The sequence below is a fragment of the Suricata suricatta genome, chromosome 5, assembly GCF_006229205.1.
Source record: "Suricata suricatta isolate VVHF042 chromosome 5, meerkat_22Aug2017_6uvM2_HiC, whole genome shotgun sequence".
Taxonomy (NCBI): Eukaryota; Metazoa; Chordata; class Mammalia; order Carnivora; family Herpestidae; genus Suricata; species Suricata suricatta.
Genome location: NC_043704.1, coordinates 96,677,809 through 96,698,041, shown reverse-complemented (window position 1 = coordinate 96,698,041; position 20,233 = coordinate 96,677,809). Strand labels below are relative to the sequence as shown.

Below are 20,233 nucleotides of genomic sequence, written 5' to 3'. Positions count from 1 at the left end.
CTTTGGGTTTAAAAGAGCAGTATTGTGGCTTCTTATTTTTAAATTCAGTGGGTAAAATGTAAAAATCTGTCTGTAGGTTGATTGCTTTTAAATAGCCATTGTTGGAACTCTAGTTATTAGTAGTAGGGGGCCTTGCAATCAAACAATTTAGCTCATGTCCTCATTCCACCACCGACTAGCGGTGTGACTAGGGCAAGTTGCTTAGCTTGCCCGAACTTCAGTTTGTTTTTCTGTGGAAAAGAGATAACAATATATAATCTCATGGGATTCTGTGAGATTATCATAAGGAAGATTAAATGAGATACCATAAGTAAAAGGATTTGCGTCGTGTCTGGGACATAGTGAGCCCCAGTGTGTGGGAGGGGACAATGATGATTTATTTGAATATTGGGGTATGTATTAAGAGGAAAGGGATAGTAAATGGATAATAGTTATGTTTCAATAGCTTGATAAGGAAACAAAGATGAGAAATGGATAAGTGGAAATTGTTTACATCCTGTCTTCAACTTGGAACAAACACTCCTGGCCACCTAGACTTTTTTCACTTCAACCTTATTGCCCTATGCCAGATACTACAGATATTATAATGAAAAAGACACTAGATACACTAGATTTGACTAATTTACAGTTAAATTCAACAGCTGTTTAATTAAATTACTACACCACTACTGAAGTGCAAATATACAACATCTTAGCATCTATAATAATGTGAATGTTATACATAATTGCACTATCACAAGTGCTGTCAACACTATCTGCCCTTCACTGCATGCCTCCTATGTGCCAGCATCATTGTAGGACTTTCAGAAGCCTTATTCAATCCCCTCCACAATACTATGATGCAAGAATTATTAAGCCCATTTCCCACAGTCCAAAACCAAGGCTCAGAAATTAAGGAGCTTGCCTGAATTCAATCTGACTGAATTACCATCCTCTCCGGAAACCGCAAACCTCAGAAATGTGACACAAATCAAGTTGCTCTTAAGAAGTACAAAGATGGGGCACCTGGGTGGCTCAGTCAGTTCACTGTCTGGCTTCAGCTCAGGTCATGATCTCACGGTTCCTGGGTTCGAGCCCCGTGTTGGGCTTTGTGCTGACAGCTAGCTCAGAGCCTGGAGTCTACTACTTCAGATTCTGTATCTCTCTCTCTCTCTCTTGCTCTCTCTCTGACCCTCTCCTGCTCGCACTGTCTCTTTCTGTCTCTCAAAAATAAATTAAAAAAAAACAGTAAAAAAATCTTAAAAAAAAAAAAAAAAAGAAGTACAAAGAATCCTCTCCTGATCTCACTGTTCACTTTCCTATTTCAGGTGGATCAGGACACACAGAGTCCTACCTGGATCCATGTCCTTGCTCTGCCATTTATTAGCTGATGACCTTGGTCACCTTATCTCATCTTTCTGCTCCTCAGTTTCTTCTTCTATTAACTGAGGATAAGAATAATACCGGCCTCCAAGGGCATTGGTGATATTTAAATTGATCTGTTATAATCTTGGAATAGTTCTTGGTAATAATCTCCATGTAAGCGATCAATCAATCAATGGAATAATAAAAGTAAAGCAGACACACCAAACACCTTAATCAAGCCACTGAATGTATTCTTTGAGATATTCCATATTTCCCAACTCATCCTCCTTCTCTACTTTCATAACCAACAGCTGCTCTTTGAAGGAAATAAAAGAAACAATGCTAAGTCCAAGTTAAAGTGTAGGATACAGATAAAATTTAGTACTTGGTTTAATCTGTTTGGTATACATTTATGTGTCTATTTGTCACATTTTCCCCATAAACATGAACCTCCTAAAACTATTTCCCCCTGATTATTCCTCTTGATGTCTGAGTCTTGTTGACAGCAATCACTCTCTTGTCACTCTTGTTGAAACCAGACCTCAGAAATGATGTTAATGTGGGGCACCCGGGTGGCTCAGTCAGGTAAGTGTCCAACTTTGGCTCAGGTCATGATCTTGTGGTTTGTGGGTTCAAGCCCCACATCAGGCTGTGTGCTGACAGCTCAGAGCCTAGAGCCTGCTTTGGATTCTGTGTCTCCCTGTCTCTCTGCCCCTCCGCCAATCTCACTCTATCTCTTTCTCTCTCTCAAAAATAAACATTAAAAATATTTTTAAAAATTGATGCTAATGTAATGTGTTGTGGCTGTCACAGAGTTGGCTTTTTAAAGGACACAGCCTATTGCCTAAAAACTGGCATTTATGATCTTTATTGAACAAGAGCCAACACCTTAGGAAAAAAGGAAACATTTGGTTCTAACTAGTTGTTTTCACTTTTTATAAAAAAAACAATAAAAACCTTTGCTTTTTAAGAACTTCATTCATGTGTTAATGCAGCCATGTTTGCTCCATATTTTTCACTCGAATGATGGGTGATACAATTCATTGTTTTGGGAGAGACTCCATATCAGGACCAATCAAGCTTTCTGTGGAAACCATTTTTTAAAATTAATATTCTATTCATGACCACTGTATTTATATTTATTTCCATTTTAAGAGCTGTTTTATGTCTTCTTGCAAATGTGATGCACATTTACGTTTAAGAATTCAAAAAGTCCATCAGGACAAAAAATAAATATTTATTATTCTTTTGCTTGAAATAAGACCTCTAATATAATTTTAAAAGTGTGCACTTTTTAAAATGTAATATTTAACTTATTTTCATTGATTAATGTCTGTCCTATGATGCTACTAGGAAAAACAGGCTTGTGTCCTGGAGGTTAATAGAACCATGAAGATATAGATTTTTAACATGGTAGGTTTGATATCTCCTTCCTCTGAGTGTACAGAGTTGAAATGCTAGATGTATCCATTGTACAGCAATTGGCTCTCTTTTCCACACACAAGGAGTTGAGCAGGACACTAAAATGAGAATCAAATGTCTTGGGCAAACATTTGATTAGCCATTGACAGCTTAAAAAATCAAATCTATTACTAGGCTAAAGGATTTTGAAAGCTACTCATTTACAAGTTTTACATTCTTGATCTCAAAACGTTTATTCCACCATATCCATTACAGTTCGTGTCCTCATCAAATAGTTTTCCTACTTAATAATTTAATACTATTCTATTATTCTTTTTGCTGTCTCCTCTTTTTATAAGCACAAATACGACTTGCAGTCAAAAGCCAGTTTTAGCATAATTTACTGTTAAAATCAACATCTCTCACATTTTACTCCTGTGCCGTGTAACAGGACACTGTAACTGAAGACTTTAAAAGTACTGTAACTAAATGCTTTTCCCCCTATGTTTTTGTTCCCCAGGTTCACGGTGGAACAGGAAATTGATTTAAAAGATGTTTTGAAGGCTCTTGGGGTAACTGAAGTTTTCATCAAAGATGCAAATTTGACAGCTCTGTCCGGTAGGAAATAAACACCAATTTCTTTAATGTCATTATTTCATTAAAGCTTTAAAAGGGGATGATGTTGGACCCTCTATTTACTATGGAGTTCTGAGGTAAATTAAAATTACCATTTGCCAGATAAATGTAACAAATATATTTACCTTCTATAGGCAAAACTATAAAGCATGGTCATAACATTGTTTATGTTATTCTGTTCCATGTCTTATCTTCAATAGTATATATTCTCCAGAAGACCTGTCTTATACATCTTTAAATTCTCCATCCTACCTGTCACTATGCCTTATAGAGTAGATAATCAATAAACGTGTTGATTTAGTATCTCAATATGTTTGGTTACAGTAAATTATATAGAAAAGAAAGAAGAAAGGATAAATGCATGCCTGCTATAAGAACTAGACACTTAAATTTTTTTTAACATTTATTTATTTTTGAGAGACAGAACATGAATGGGGGAGAATCAGAGAGAGGGGGAGACACAGAACCCAAAGCAGGCTGAGGCTCTGAGCTGTCAGCACAAAGCCCAATGCGGTGCTCAAACCTACAAACTGAGATCATGACCTGAGCCGAAGTCAGACCCTTAACCACCTGAGCCACCGTGGTGCCCCGACACTTTTTAAAAGAATACCTAGTGAGATGATGTAAAGATGATCTTTAGTCTTCAATAAGAAAACAGTGGGGTTTTGTTTGTTTTTAGTGTTTGTTTATTTTTGAGAGAGAAAGAGAGAGACAGAGTGCGGGTGGGGGAGGGTCAGATAGAGAGGGAGACACGGAATCTGAAGCAGGCTCCAGGCTCTGAGCTGTCAGCCTAGAGCCTGATGTGGGGCTCAAACTCACAGTGTGAGATCATGACCTGAGGCAAAGTCAGACACCCAACCACCTGAGCCACCCAGATGCCCCAGAAAACCATGGTTTTGAAGTAGCTTCAAAGTAAACCCGGCATATCAGGTGTTGAGTAATTTATTTTAAATCAGGTGGGGGAAAACCCAGCTGAATTATTTGATTTAGATGCCCTAATTTGTTCAGGGTAAAAATCATTAACATATTAGCAACATTAGGTACTTAGAACATGTAAAATCCTTTTGGACATATTTTAAGCAGCTAACCCCAAGACATTTATCATAAAAGTAGGATACCTGTGAGCTTAAGACTAAGCTTGTATAATGTTGTTCTATCAGTTCTCTGGAATATGGAAACTATCATAGATAAGATAGCTAGAGACAGAAACAGATATATAATCAAGATTTTCAAAAACCCCGTGTGTAAGTCCTCTTTATATGCAATCTATTGGACCCAATTCTCCAACCAGAGAGAGCTGAGGCAATAGAAGTTTCCTTAGCAGTTCATGTGTTCAGGAGAGAATTAGTTTTCCACGAAGTAGCAGCCTATAGAAAATCCAGCTGACCGAATAATAGCTTCTAAACCGGGAGTACGAGGATCCATGGATTGAATTCAGTCAAGTGGATGCCTCTACCCCTGAAATTGCATATAAGTGCACACATACACACACGAAAGAGAAGAGAGCGGAGATAGGTTCATAGATTTCAGGAAATTCTTCTCAAGAAGGTTATAGTCAAAAAGGCCTTGCCCTCCCAGATTTAGAATTGAACAGATTGTCTTCTAAGCAGCAATCAGCCATGAGATGACGTTGATGTATCTGATACCACAACTTCTACCCCTCGATTAGAGAGTGTACATCTCAAAACACTCATAGAGTTTTTCTAGCTGTCTACTATATAAATGTTCCTGTCCACACCAGAGACATGTGAATTTTGCCCGAGTAAAGGTTTCTTGGCTCACATCCAAGCTCCTAGGGCTCGGAACTCTTCGGTGGGATTGTCAAGGAGGTAGGAATGCTGGAGATTCACAAGCTAATGGCTACTTCTGGGCTTGAGTCAGAAATATATCTGTGGCTCAAGCACAGTATAATTTAAGCTTCTTACTCTCCCTTCCTTAGGAATTGAGAGAATCTGTGTAATACACTGGCCAAATTCCAACTGGATAATTACATTCCGCTTTCTTACCGTGGCTCTATTTTCTGTTTTATTAGAGATTCCTCACTGTCTCACCCAAACATCGAGGCAGTTACTTCACAGTCATAGAATAGCTGCTGCTTTTCAGTCCTGAGGGAGCAGCACTGAAGTGGCAAATCAATTACCGTGGTCAGTGTAGCTTAAAACTTTGACATATCTGGGAGGTTTATGATGTAATATTTAATTGCCTTTAGTATGTACAGAGACAACAGAGAATAAGTATATATTATGAATGCAGATGGTTCGGAAATTTGAAATAACACTCAGCTCTTTCAGAGTTCACATAGTCTCTATGTGAAGTCTCTGTTCATTTGACCACTCTTCAGTCAGAACTGAATCCTTCCCAGAGGACTTGCAGCGGCATTCCCGCTACCTGGCACATGAGTGACACATAGTTGGTGCACAGCAGATGTCCACAAATGGATAAAATGAGGGAGGGAAGGAGAGAAGAGGTTTCTTCAGGGCCACCCTACAGATGACATTTCTTAGAACATTCAACTCCTTAAAGCATCATTAAGAAATCCAGAATTGTCCATCCTCAAACACTACCCAACTCGAGTCTTCAGGATAACGTGATGAAAGGTCAAAAGTCAACTTCTCAAGCTTTCAGTGGGAACTCTTTCATTCTAAACTCCTTAGTTTTGCCAGAGCCTCAGTAGCCTCTGCATGTTGGTATCCTTTTCACGTGTCCAGTTTTTTGCTTCTCCGAATGACATGGAAACCTGGGATGATTTAAGTGTCTGTTGGGGCACCTGGGTCGCTCAGTCCATTGAGCGTCTGACTCTTGGTTTTGGCTCAGGTCATGATCTCATGATTGGCAAAATGGAGCCCACTTGAGATTCTCTTTCCCTCTCCTGCTGCCCCTCCCCTAGTCTCTCACACACATGCATGCACATATTCAACTCTCTCTCTCTCAAAAAAGAAATTAAAGTTTCGGTGACACTTAGTAATACCTGCAAGTACCCGGGAAAATTATTAGTGTGTATTTGATTATTACTTTCTACCTTAATGAATTTCATGGTGAGAATTTCATGGAGTTTAAGATATACAACATTAATTACACTCAATGTCATGTCTATTCATTTCATTTAATAACTCTTTGTGAGGGAGATGGTGTGAGCACAGAATTATGTCGTAAAAATGAAGCAATGACTAAGATGGTATACCTACTCTGAAAAAGGATACAGACTTGTGGGGAGAAGGACATAAAGAGTAGATTTAATAAAAGGAGGAGTGGTAGAAATACTTCAATGGAGCAGTGGTTCTCAACCAGGACAATTTTGTCCTCCGGGGAACATTTAGCAATAACTGGAGACCTTTTGGGTTGTCATACCCAGGGAGTGCTATCGACGTCTATCCAACAGATGGTCAGGGATGCTTCTACATCCCAGTGATCTACACTGCATAGGACAGTCCCCACAATAGAGAATAATCTGGTCCCAAATGCCAAGAAGCCCTATACTAGTGAAAGCATTGTGGAAGCAGAGAGGGAAAAGAAAGTCAATGGGCAGAATAGGAACATATTGGTTTAAAAGATGGAGGATGATGAGGTGCCTGTGTGACTCAGATGGTTGAGTGACCATCTCTTGATTTTGGATCAGGTCAAGGTCCCAGGGTCATGGGATCGAGCCCTGTGTCAGGCTCTCTCTCTCTCTCCCTCTCTCTCTGCCCCTCTCTCCTTGCATGTGTGCGCTCTAACATAATAATTAAAAGAAAGATGGAGGTGGAGAATATAGGTATGCATTACAGCTTTTAAATGGATTGAACATTTTTGAATAACGTCTTAGAAGATGATAGCAATGGTTACCTCTAGAATACAAGACTGGGGCTCTTAGATGAGAGTGGAGATGTTTCATATACCACTGTGTATTATTTAGGATTTTGCCTGGTGTATGTACTACAAAATGCTATATTGGAAACTGGGAAAAACTTTTAAAAATTGTATTAGTAGAATTTATAAATTCAAAAGCACCCAGAAAACAATTCAGTACTATTGTGATACTACTAATTCTTAAATTATGCAATGAAATTTTATCTTCCTTGAAAAATAGCAAATATGATTTAGCAGGGGGACAAACAACAACAACAAAAACAAAACAGCCTGCTCCACATTCTCTTGCTTGTGGAAAAACTGAGTGGCTTGAGAGTCCTTTGCTAAGACCTCTTGAATCCAGTCTTTAATTTTCTATTCCATGGCATCCACCTTTATTTCAGATTCTCATTACCACTGCCCCAGACTATTCCAATAGCCTCCTAAATGGTTTGCAATCTCTCTTCTGTCTAATCTGTCTTATCTCCCACTGCCAAGATTAATCACCTTAAAGCCCGCCCTCAGATCATCCCAGCTCCTGCTCAGAGCCTCCCTTGTTCAGTCTGCAGTGCACTGTCCGCTGCTTGGCAGGACGTTCAGACCTCAGCCCCCTCCACCCTTAACTCCGGCGGAGCCTCCCATACAGCTTCTGCCAGCCTAGCTGCATGCTCGCTCTGCACCTTGGATCTCCCCAGGCCCCATCATTGTAATCTCCCTCCCACCCGAAGTATCTCTTGAATGCATCTTCAGCTTAGCTCTCCCCAACTTCATCAAGCCACATGATTGCACCAACCACAAGTAATTACTTCTTCGTAAATTCTACAGTATTCTGTACTTTTCCTTCTGCTGCATATCACACCCGATCTCAGATTATCATTATTTATATATCGGATATCCTCTGCTAGAATTTAAACCTCTCCAAGATTGATCCTTATGTGTGCTTAGGAAGCACGCAGTTCAGTGCTTTCTGCCTAGTATTCACTGAATGAAGAAATGAATAAGATGAGATGCTCTGTATTTATTGTGCTTATTTTTTTTTAATCTCAATTTGATGTCCATTGCTTTTGACGCTAAACTCCATTAACATAAAACATCGTAAAGACTCATACAATAAACATGGAATCTAGAGAGTGCTGAGAATCATTTTCTTCTCAGGCTCAATTTAAAATTCTCATTTAGGGGCAGCGAGGATCCTGTTATAGAGTAGGGCTATTTCTGTAATGGAAATGAATGACTGTCAGCATTTGGATTAATAGATAATCCTCTTGGAAGGTGGAAGGGGAAGGAGAAAGAGAGTACTAAATCCTTCAGCACCAAGTACAGGCTTTAATAAAGGAGCCAATAAAATAAAGGAATTAAGAAGACACAGCAAAAGCCACATTCCGGTCAGACTCAAGTGCTGAGATTTATGCCGGACCGACGCTCACATCCTGCCCTGGTTTGTTCTTCTTCTCCTTGCACCTGTAAGTCAGAGGGCTGCGTCTCTCTTGCTGTGCCCTCCCTCCACTCTGCCTCCTACAGTTTTTGCCTAGACTGTTGTAACAGCTAGAGAATTGAACTTCCTGCCCCTAGCTGTTTGCTCATCTGATTCACGCTTTAGCCTCCTGCCGCAGGTTCTCTTCTAAAATCAAAGCAGTAGTGCCCTATTACTTCTGGGTGAAGCCCAGGCTCTCCGGCCTCATGATCCAAACTGAAAATCGGGGGCACACCCTGCCTGCTCGTTGCCCAGGATCCCAAAGGACCATCAAGCCTTTGCCGAGGCTTGTCTCGTTTGCGATATACTCCTGTGCTAGGAAGGTCCTTGCCCTATTCTCTCACCTTTTCGGCTTATCCTTCAAGAACCAGCCCAAATGGCACCACCTTCAAGAAGCTTTCCCTCACGTCGTCTCTCCCTTTCCCTCACCTGGACCGTCACAGTGCAAAGTGCTATCACTGGTTCTACCTTTTCCTTACATTGTTCACATACCTGTCTCTGACCTTGGAACTCCTCAGAGCAAGGGCTGCGTCATAGACGACTTTTGTCCTCAGAGCCCAGCATGGCGTGGAGAGCAGGACAGTTGCTGGTGGCGGGGGGGTGCGTGCGGGAGGAAGTGGTGCTGGGTCCGCCTCGCTCCAAATGTGGAGGCTTCTCTCAAACCTCCGGCCCTCCTCACTCTGTGCTCCAGCCACGCAGCCTTCTTGCGGGTCCTTGAGCACACCTGACTCCTATCTGCCTCTGCACCAGCTTGGCCCTCTGCTGGAAACTCCCTTCAGGTGTTCCCGCGGCCGGCTGCCTTGCGTTCGCTAGGTCTCAGTCAAGTCCGCCTTCTCAGATAGCCTTTCCCAGCACTTGGAGTCAGCAGCTCCCCTTCCCTGCCCTTGCCCCCAGCCTACACATCACCGGTCCTGTTTCTTGTTGACCCTCACCACACCCTGAAATGGTGGCCAGTTATTGGTTTCCTTTTTTATTGTTGTTATTTAATGTCTGCCTGCCTCCCGTTAGGAAGGAACTTTTTAGTTCACCATAGTATATCCAGCGTATCAACAATGGCACATGGGAGGTGCTTAGCGCCTGGTCTATAACAAAATTTCTCCAGGAAGACAAAGAAACACAGAGGCACTCAAATTCTACAAACCTTTCCAAAGTTCATAGGTGGGGCTGAAGCTAAAAATATTTTAGCGACTCAAGTACAGAGACGCTTTTGATATTCTTGGGTTCTGTTATGGAACGCTCTTCATTTTGTTATTTTAAGCATGTCCTTGGTGACGCAGAAAGCTATTTAAATTGGCTGTGTTTAGGAACAGTGCCACAAGGGAACTAGTGGCATCCACTCGCATGATGGCCATCCTGCCAGCATTATGTTAATCACAGATACTTAGAGCCTTTGGTGCCCTGCACAATATCTCCTACTAACAGAGCACTTGATAAATATTTGCTCAGTGACTGAATGAATGCCTTAGTATTTTGCCCTGCTTTCTGCAGAAGAGCTTGAATTATTGCCCAGCTCTTCTCTGGGAAACCTAGGGCTTGCTGGCCCCTTTCCCATCTTCTCCTTTGTGAAAAGCCCGGCTCCACGCTGCCCAGAGGAAAGCAGGACTAGTTATTTGGCAGCAATGTCCGCTGCGGCCAGAAGGGGAGGACTGCTTCGGGCCGGCGTATGGAATGCTTTTTTGCATGTAGCTTTGTTTGCCTTTGATTTATTTATTCTCCTTTTCTAGAGAACAGTGAACTTTTCTGTAGTCAGTAAGACGGGCTCATCAGTGTAAATCTCCTTAATCCCCCTTACATTCTGATTCACCAAATATCAGAGTGCCTACTTGATGCCTGGCAGTGTGCAAAGCATTGCAGGTAGCAGATACGTTGAACAGCAAGGTCCAGACCCTTAAGGAATATGTGTATGGCCTCTCCAGAAAGATGGCCTTGATTGACACATAATTAAATGAGGATGAGCAATATTGGAGGCAAACATGGGAAGCTATGAACTTGCCTCATAGGCGCCTACATGACCAGATTGGGTGGGGGCGGTCACGTTCGTGTTGAAACCACTTTCGGCTTATATTTTTAAGGTGACTGCTTGAAGTTTGTCCGAAGAGAAGAGTGTTTCATTTTCTTCTCCTCCCCACTACTTGTGCTGTGATTTATCTGTTGCATTTTTTCCTACTGGTACATCTAATGGGGTGGTGTGTTTCTAAAAGTTAGGTGTCCCGAGGTCTCACATACATCTGCAGACACTTGCTGTCCGTTGTGTAGCAGCTAATCGCCCCTGGGAGTTGGAACGTCAGATTCAATCTTTATTTTGCTGTCTTTGAAATATACATGAGGCCACCGGTCTGTTGGATCCCGTTCCTTAGTTCCTTCTACTTGACTGTGGATTTTTAAGTTTTTAGTCTGCATGTGGTCCTTGCATTCTCTCCCTCTCTAGTGCTGTTGTCCATCAATTTCCCTAGAGCGTCCACTTTGGATGAATGTTATGTTTTACTTATTACAAAAATAGACTTTGTAGCCATACTTGTGAACAGAATTGTGGTCATGGCTCCCATACAGTGACATATCCAAAGTCTTACAGTAGGAAATAGCTAATCCCTTTCATTCAACAATTCAGTAATTCAACAGGAATTACTAAATTCCTGTTCATGCTAGGTTAAGTACTGGAGACTCATTACCAGGAAAGTCTCTTTTCTTAATGTTAGTTCAGTCATTAGGCCCATGAAACGTCAGAAGCCAGGGACACAAAGTCCTTGCCTTAAGGGATTTGACAGCTCAGGAAGAGAGAAATATTGCAAATATAAAGGCTTCAGCCAGCAGAATAAGAGCCTGGGTTCAGTGGGAAAGAGAGGTTACTTCTACCTTAGTGGAGAATCACAGTCAGAGGAGAGCAGAAAGCCTGGCAGGGCTCAAAGCTGAGCCTTAGAAGTAGATTAGGTATTTGACTGTACAGGGGTAAGGGAGTTTCTGGGAAAACACACAGAAGGGATCAAGTGTGGTACGTTTAGGTTATTGCAATGCAAATCATCTGGAGCACAGTGCCTGGCGAGAAGCATGCTCAGTGAATGGCACAGAAACAATCTCCTGGAGACCCCCATGTTTCACAAGACTCGCTGGTACACAATATACCAAAGGCGAGGGGGGAGGACAGCCGGCAGGAATGGGTGGAAAGTGTTTTCAGTTGGGTAGTAGTGGCATAAACTGGTTTGTGTTTGATAAGATCATCCCAGAGGAAGCCTTAATGTGAAATGGGGTCAGTCAGAGCAGTTCTCAACCGCTGTGTCATTACACACGGGGACATCCCTTGAAAACTCACGTGAAAAAAGTATTTGAATATGTTGCTGGGTTTAATTTTCTGACTTTTAAAAGAACTTTTACCTCTATGTTAACAGGTGAGGTTGCCCTATGATTTTCTTTTCTTAGACTGCCCTGGTTCAATTTTAATATCAAGGTAAAACTAGCCACAGTTGACTCTCTTTCTAGAGTTTAAAATGGTCTTGTAACAGAGAATCCTATCTGGGTTGGGAAGATTGGTTAAATTACTTAGAAAACCATTCAGGCTTGGAGTCTTTAATTTTGAGGAGGGAGAAAGCTTTTGTCTGCTTATTCAACTACTTTAATGGTTACTGGATTATTCAGATATTCATTTTTTCCTTTGTTCAATTTTATAGTTTATATATTTCTATAAATTGTCTAGTTGATGACCAGTCTCTCTACTTTCAAAACTATCTGCATAAAGAAGCACAAGAATCTTTTAGGGGAGATAGAAATATTCTGTATCTTATTTGTGGAGATGGGTTCACAGATATGTCAAAACTTACCAAATTGTGGTGTTGTTTTGTAAAAACATATTTTTGTTTTCGTGCATTTTAATTATTGAATTGTTAATATACACAGTTCATGGTAAAGAAATTATTATACCTCATAAAGCTGATTCACATTTTTCTGCAGAAAATTATACAAAATATTTTTTGTGATTTTTAAAAATTCTCCTATCTTTAGCCATGTTCTTTTTTGTCTTAATATTGTTTATTTGGGTAATTTGTCATCTTTGTGAATCTTGGTAAAGGTTTGTCTATTTCATTATCTTTTAAATAACTCACTCTGTGAGAAGAACCCTCAGCATCCTTGCTTTCTTGATCTTTCTGCCACGGTGTCTTGCAGTATTCCCTCCTCTCCATTCTGTGTGGGTAAATGAGGACATATAAGAGGTTTGGTGACTGGAGGAGAATACTCTTGTGGCAGAAGCCAGAGTGAAAGGGATGAAATTCCATCTTTCAAAGTGTCTAGCGCAGTCAACAGCTCAGACTCAGGAGCTAGGAAGCATCTTCCTCTGTGCAAATTGATGTGGCTACAGTATCACTCAGTTCCTTTGAATCCCCTCCTCAGAATATTTAAAGAGAGCTTCACTGGCAATGTGAACACTCATTACCCTTTAGGAACTATGTCCTGTCACTTTTATATCCAGGCCATGATACTGGCTTGATGCATGACCCTACCTTCACTGACAGACCGAAGAAAATGGGTAGCAGAATCTGAAACTATTTACTATTAACTATTAAATAGTTAATATATTTTACTCTCTTGGAATTCATGCATTTTTTGCCAGCTAAATATATCTGACTAGTTGCTTCATGCAATTTTATATTGTTCTTTTTATTTGTGGGGGGAAAATGAGTCTTCTGGATTTGAGGGGGCTAATTATACTTAATTGTTTAATGTAAAAGCTCTATTGCTTTTTATTTTTCTTCTAGTTATCGAATGCATTCTAGAAGGAAATATCATAATATGTGAGACTATTTCATAATGCAGTGTTTATATCTTAATACCAAATATGAGCTGAGGAAGTAATATCCCTATTAAAAATATATTCAGAGTTGCCACTCAGTTGTCTTGGGGCTTATTCAGAATAAGCAGGTGCTGTGTGAAAGATGTACCAAAAATGTCATTGAATATTATTCCCTATCAGTATAATTATGGGCTTTTGAAACCTTGATAGGAAAATGTATGCTGTAGGTAGGACTTGGTCACTTACAAAGTCTTACCAAGCAGCCTAATGGGAAATCCACTGTGCTTTCACTGCATCAGCAACAAGATTATCTTAAATTTGAATTAGACCTCCTGGAATGGAAAAAGGGGGTGGGGGGGGCAGAAACTTGAGTCATCTTCTATCTTGCTTCCTTGTGCTGTATTTCTTTTTATGGATTTGAGCTATCTTTTGTTCATTTTGTTTTACCTTTGGGGACAACTGTTGGAAACCCAAGACTGAAAGCTGGGACTGTCATAACGCAGTCCCACAGGCTGAGTAGGTTCAAACAGACACTAGTTTTCTCACAGTTCTGGAGGCTGGACATCTGAGATCAACATGTCTTCAGGGCTGGGTTCTTCTCAGGCCTCTCTCCTTGGCTCATAGGTGGCTGTCTTCTCATACTGTATTAATGTTCTCCAGATAAAGAAGACGAACAGGATGTGTGTGTGGGGGGGGTGTATGCACGCACGCGGTGCACATGCGTGTGTTTGGAGAGAGCTATCTGTATCTATACAGAAAAAGAGACAGCTATCTGTATCTATACAGAAAAAGAGACAGCTATCTGTATCTATACAGACAGAGACTTACTAAGGAATTGCCTTGCACACTTGCGGTGGGTTTGGAAATTTAAAATCTTTAGAGTGGACTGGCAGGCTGGAGATTCAGGGAAAAGTCCAAAGACAGTCTTTGTTCCTCTAAAGCCTTCAGCTGATTGGATAACGCCACCCACATCACAAGGGCAGTCTGCTTTACCCCAAAGTCCACCAATTCAAATGTTAATCTCATACATACACACACACAAAACATCTGTGCAGAAACATCCAGAATAATCTTTGACCAACTATCTTGGCACAGATACCTTGGCCCAGCCAAGTTGACACATAAAATTAGCCATTGTGTGTGGTCTTCCCTCACTATCTGTGTCCAAATTTCCTCTTCTTACAAGGACATGAGTTCATACTGGATTAGGGCCCAGGCTAATGAACTCATTTTAAGACTTGATCTCTAAATACAGTCATAGTCTCAAGTCAAACACATGAACTTTGAGAGAACACCATTGAGACCATAATAGCCATTAATTTAAAAGTAAGCATAAATAGAAAGACCTCCTAATGCTAAAATGTGTTATTTCCTCAGACTTTAGGATAAAGCATGCTTGTAAATCCTCAGATAAACCAGTTAACTGGAATGGGAAGTAACTTTTTTACGTATTCACATTTCTACAATCTAGAATTCAATTTTGCTTTACTTTGCCAAGGATATTTCTATTATCACCATAATTAGAGGTTAGATTTATAAGCATTTCGTATTCTGGCTATATCTGGATTTCTACCTGTTTTCATTTTGTGCTTTAAAATTTCACATTAGAGTGTAATGTGTGAGATGTTTTTATCTTGAATTATGAACTCATTTGAAGTTGCTATTAAAATCAGAGCCACTTTCCTGCTTCCTCTGGCAATATAAGGCATAAACAATGGGAAAATTACCAATACCAATGAAAGGAAACACGAACAAGAGAATATAAAATAAGGACAAATCTGAAAAGGCTTCTCTGAAATCATAATATAATCTTACAACATGATCTCTTGTGTTTACATCAACCAGTATCTTAAGTCACTTATATTTCCCAAATCTGTTTAAATAAAGGGTAAGATGCTTCTCTCTTTCTGATACTGAAGAAATGCCTCTCTTCCCTTTTTTTGTTTTGTTTTTTTGTTTTGCAGATAACAAAGATATTTTTCTTTCCAAAGCAATTCACAAGTCCTTCATAGAGGTTAACGAAGAAGGCTCAGAAGCTGCTGCCGCCTCAGGTGCCAAGATACAGTTTTCTAAAATCTTCTCGTTTCTTTTAGATGTGTGTTTTAAAAATCATCTTGGATAGGGGGTGGGGGTCATTTTTAGAATCAAGCTAAAAAAAACTGACTCTGTAGTGCCTGGGTGGCTCGGTAGGTTGAGGCTCCAACTTCAGCTCAGGTCCTGATCTCACAGTTCATGGGTTCAAGCCCCGCTTCGGGCTCTGTGCTGACAGCTCAGAGCCTGGAGCCTGTTTCATGTTCTGTGTGTGTCTCTCTCGCACTGCTCCTCCCCTGGTTGCACTCTGTCTCTTACCAATAAATAAAGTTAAAAAAACACAACTGACTCTGCTGTAACTCAGAAGTCCAGCTGATGCTGAATCAGCTAGAATTTTCTAAATAGAATATGAAGCACGCACTTCCTCCAGTACCCTGATACTGAGTAACTCCCACCTGTAGTGAGAGGCAGGAGGACATTGGCAGCTCTGTAGAAGACATTTCCCTGCTATGCTGCCTCTCTCAATATTTTAAATATTTTCTTGCTGTCCATTTAAGCACTTCTCTTCTTACCTAATTACTTGTGGAAACTAATTCTTCATTTTGTCAAAACTCTTGATTTAAAAGATTTTTTAAATGTTTGTTTATTTTTGAGATGGAGAGAGACAGAGTGCAAACAAGGGAGGCGCAGAAAGAGAGGGAGACACAGAATCTGAAACAGGCTTCAGGCTCTGAGCTCTCAGCACAGAGCCTGAAGCAGGGCTTGAACCCATGAACCGTGAGATCATGACCTGAGCCAAAGTCAGACGCTTAACTGACTGAGCCACCCAGGCACCCCTAAAAGTCTTGATTTTTTAAAAGCACATCCATAAACAAGATATAATAAACCATTTTAAATAATTTTAACTAAATAATGTTAATAAGCGAAATGTTAAATGTCCTTGGCTTGTTTTGAATGTTCTGATTTCCCTAGTTAAATGAGAATAATTTTTCCACTGACTTTTTTTTAATTAGTTTTTTTGGAATTTGTTTCAATCTTATATTCAATAGACATATTCAAATTTTAGTAGGATTTTTCCTTCCTTTGGCAAAATGTAATATATCATTTTTGAACTTCTTCATAAATTTGACCACTACAAGGATATCATCCGTTAAGACTGTTTCCAGGAGGAAATAGAAACACAGTAGTCTTAGGCACTAAGAAAGCTTAAAATCTCACATAATTTAATCTTGACCTTTCCCTGACAGCCGATCACCCTGCAGCAAGTATAACGCCATTATCCCGTAATAAGAACCTCAGGGGACTTCGGTTTCCCAGCCGGAGGAAGCACCGTGCTTCTCTGACTGCCCTGTGCCCCTTTAGTCCCTGCCATTCTAGCCACAGCCTGGTGACTTGCTACATAAAAATCCCCATTTTAGACAGAAGAAATAATGATTTGAGGATATTAAGAAGCTTGATTTTTTTGGTTGGGGTGTCTGTTTCTTCTCCGTTTCTTAATTCAAAGGTCATTTTAGTAAAGCTGTATGTATTTATCTGAAATGAGCATGAATATTTTGTAAGAGGCAGAATAAATTTTTCTGGTATTTTGGTGGAGTGGAGATAGGAAACTGTGTGTGTGCGTGGTGTGTATTTAAAGATCAAGTAAAAATGTTAGCACCTTTACAATTTTTCCTCTCTTTAAGCCTTTAAAAACCTTGTTTTCCTGTAAATTGTTGCCTTTGCATTATACATAGATGGTTTGGAGAAATTGCTCATTAGTCTCCGCACATCCACAGACATGTAATTACTTTCTCTCTGCACTGTAGGAATGATTGCAATTAGTAGGATGGCTGTGCTGTATCCTCAAGTTATTGTCGACCATCCATTTTTCTTTCTTATCAGGAACAGGAGAACAGGTAAGTCGGGTGTGAGCACAGAATTGTATCTAGAGGCCAAAAAGAGCTAATTTTTAAAACTTGGGAGCATTTCTGCCACATTCTTTATGAGATAATTTTCCATGGTCAAATTTTTTAAAAAGAGAATTATTGATATTTTTTATTCTTAGAGTACTGCTAATTATAAGCCAGAAGGAAAGTAAATATCCCATTCCTTTGTTCACACTCTGTTCTGTCCACTTCCAACCCAACACAGGCACAGTCCTATTCATGGGCCGAGTCATGCATCCTGAGACAATGAACACCAGTGGACATGATTTTGAGGAACTTTAAATCGTTTCAGATGTAAAATAGTAACTAAACACATTATGTTTGCAACTGAAAAACAGTTAAGAGTCGTGTTTTACAGTGTATCTTATGATAATATTTAAAAATAGCTCCAGATAAAAACAATGTACGTAAATTATAAATCAACTCGTCTAGGAATGTTATCAGTCTCCTTGAGGTAATGGTCCTGTGGCGTCACTGTGTTTGTTGTGCTGCTATTTAAAATAAAAGTACATATCGATCATGTGAACAGCTCCATTTTCATTTCACAAATTGTAGTACAAGGATACTTCTAGGTAAAACGTGGAAACTGATTTTTTGGACACATGAAATCTTTCATATTCATGCAAAAGCAAAGCGCCAAAGTAAATTAGCACTATTACACTTCCATAATAGGCAATAACAAGTCAGATGAAGACAGGTTCTCCACAAAAATCCTAATTGTTATATCTCTGAAGATGGTATATAGTGTAGTATAAAAGAATATAAACTGAACATTTTCTCTAGGCTCTATGACAAAATTTAGTAGAAAAAAATAGGACTATGCAAACCCCCAGGTTACAGCGATAGCAGATTTACTATGTCATTAAAAACCCACTGGGCTTCAGAGGCCTGATACAGATTCAAAACCTGGTATATCACTATGTTTCGCTGCTGCAAGGAAAATCCAAATTACAAGAAAGTTCCCAAAAGTCCCCAAATAAGCCATATGAGCAAATTAATAACAAAAATATGGCCCTTTGATAGGTCACCAGAAGATTAACTAGAAAAACCATGCTAGTGCAGATACTGGAAACTGGTAGGTCAAGGGATGGCTGGTGCCCGCAGAGATGTTCTTGTGTATTCTATGTGGAAGGTTTTTATGTTTTGCAATGGAATGTCTATAGTGGGGGTATCACATTCCGGGTTTCTCATCACATTCCATGAATGGAACCAGGCCCATTTAACACCAATTTTTGATTCTATGATTAATCATTGCAGAAAAAGTTTTAAACAGTTTCAAAACTTCAGCGCAGCAATTTGCATGTGACTTTCTTGTGTGTTAGGTATTTATTTTGCTCTGATTTGGAGCTGTCAACAAGAATTGATATCATCCTCAGCTTTAATTTCATTCAAGGAGCAATGGTTTGAGGAAACCAGGCTTGACCCTAGAACTGCTGAGGTCTAAACTCTGGGGAAAAACTTGAAAATTTGTTTTTAACAAGTTCCGCACAGTGATTTTGTTACATACCAAATCTTAAATATTGCCCGCCCTCCCCAAAAGGATACACATGGAATACATATGTAGTAGTTGTTCAGATATAGTATATTTATAGAACATTAGATCAATCTATTAAGTATCCTAAAGTATCAGCGCTTTTCAAACCTTATGTGTAAGGGAGTAACCTGGGGATCTTATTAAAAATGCAGACTCTCCTTTAGAAGGTCTGGGGTGTGACCTGACATTCTGCATTTCTAACAAGCTCCCAGGGGGTGTGATTGCTATGGGTACATGCACCCAGGTTGGTATCAAAACTCCACTTAACGTAAGGTTTGCATGTTTGGTACTTTTATATGTGGGAACAGAAAAACTGCATAATATTCATACAGCTTGGAGAGATTCGGGGCATGGGGTAGTTGTCTACATTAAAAATGCAATGTGCTTACTTTACAAAAAGAGAAAAAATGGTTTTCCTCTGCAATTGCTTTTTTCATATACATACTACGGAAAAATGCAGACCTCCTCTGCATATTGGGACCCTTGAGATATATTGTTTAACAATATGGAGACATTTATAGGCAGTGCGCACAGAAAAATGTATGAATACCCAGGAACACAATACTTAACACTGAAACTTTTACAGCTTATGTTTTCAGAAGACTTATAGTTTATTCATAAAGCTGAGGTTATATTATAAAACAGTGCTCTTGTTTTCATTTATAATGTACACAGATCGGGCTAACTGGTGTTGATTCAGTATTGATATTCTGAGTTTGTAATATTCCTCATTACCAAATTACTACTTGTTAAGCATTAAATATACTGCTATATCTGTTAAGTCCATCAGTCAACTAAATGAGTTATCTATAAGGAAAAGTAAATATCATTAAACAAGCATGAGAATGTTACAAAGTCCCAAATGCAATTTTTATTAGCTGATATAAGATTAACTCTACCATTCAGAATGTTTACCTTAAAATAATTCAATACAATTTAGATGTCCCTTACATGAAAATGGATTCTGCCTTGATTTTAGCATGTCTACGGAGTGCTGAAAAATACAGTACTTGGTAGTACCAAGTTTTTCCTATCATTTGACTGTTTATAATTTCTTCAATATCTTCCTTTCTATTGAAAAGGTAACTTGTCATAGTTCAGTTCCATTTCCTTAAAAATGTATAATTCTCTCTCTCTCTCTCTGTCTCTCTCTCTCTCTCTCACACACACACACACACACACACACACACACACACATTGTGCACAGCTTATGGAAACTTCTTTCTCTTTGAATATATATTTTGGGAAGAAAAACAGCAATTCTATATCTTTTGCTTTTATTT

General features: G+C 39.6%; 1 protein-coding gene and 1 long non-coding RNA gene across 2 annotated transcripts in view; one reads left to right on the top strand and one right to left on the bottom strand.

Moving 5' to 3' along the window:
* The window catches only part of SERPINI1 (serpin family I member 1), a 71,539-nt gene extending 53,597 nt beyond the window's left edge, over positions 1-17,942 (top strand). Inside the window, exons 6-9 of the mRNA XM_029939944.1 lie at positions 3,266-3,363; positions 15,425-15,511; positions 17,297-17,386; positions 17,622-17,942. Coding sequence (XP_029795804.1) covers positions 3,266-3,363; positions 15,425-15,511; positions 17,297-17,386; positions 17,622-17,698 — 352 coding nt within the window. The 3' untranslated portion in view covers positions 17,699-17,942. The remainder of the gene's footprint in view (positions 1-3,265; positions 3,364-15,424; positions 15,512-17,296; positions 17,387-17,621) is intronic.
* On the bottom strand, positions 8,513-9,169 carry LOC115292047. Its single transcript, XR_003908771.1, has 2 exons — positions 9,025-9,169; positions 8,513-8,667 (listed from the first exon to the last, which is right to left on the bottom strand). It is a non-coding gene; the product is annotated as an uncharacterized LOC115292047 (long non-coding RNA).
* Positions 17,943-20,233: the final 2,291 nt, after the last annotated feature.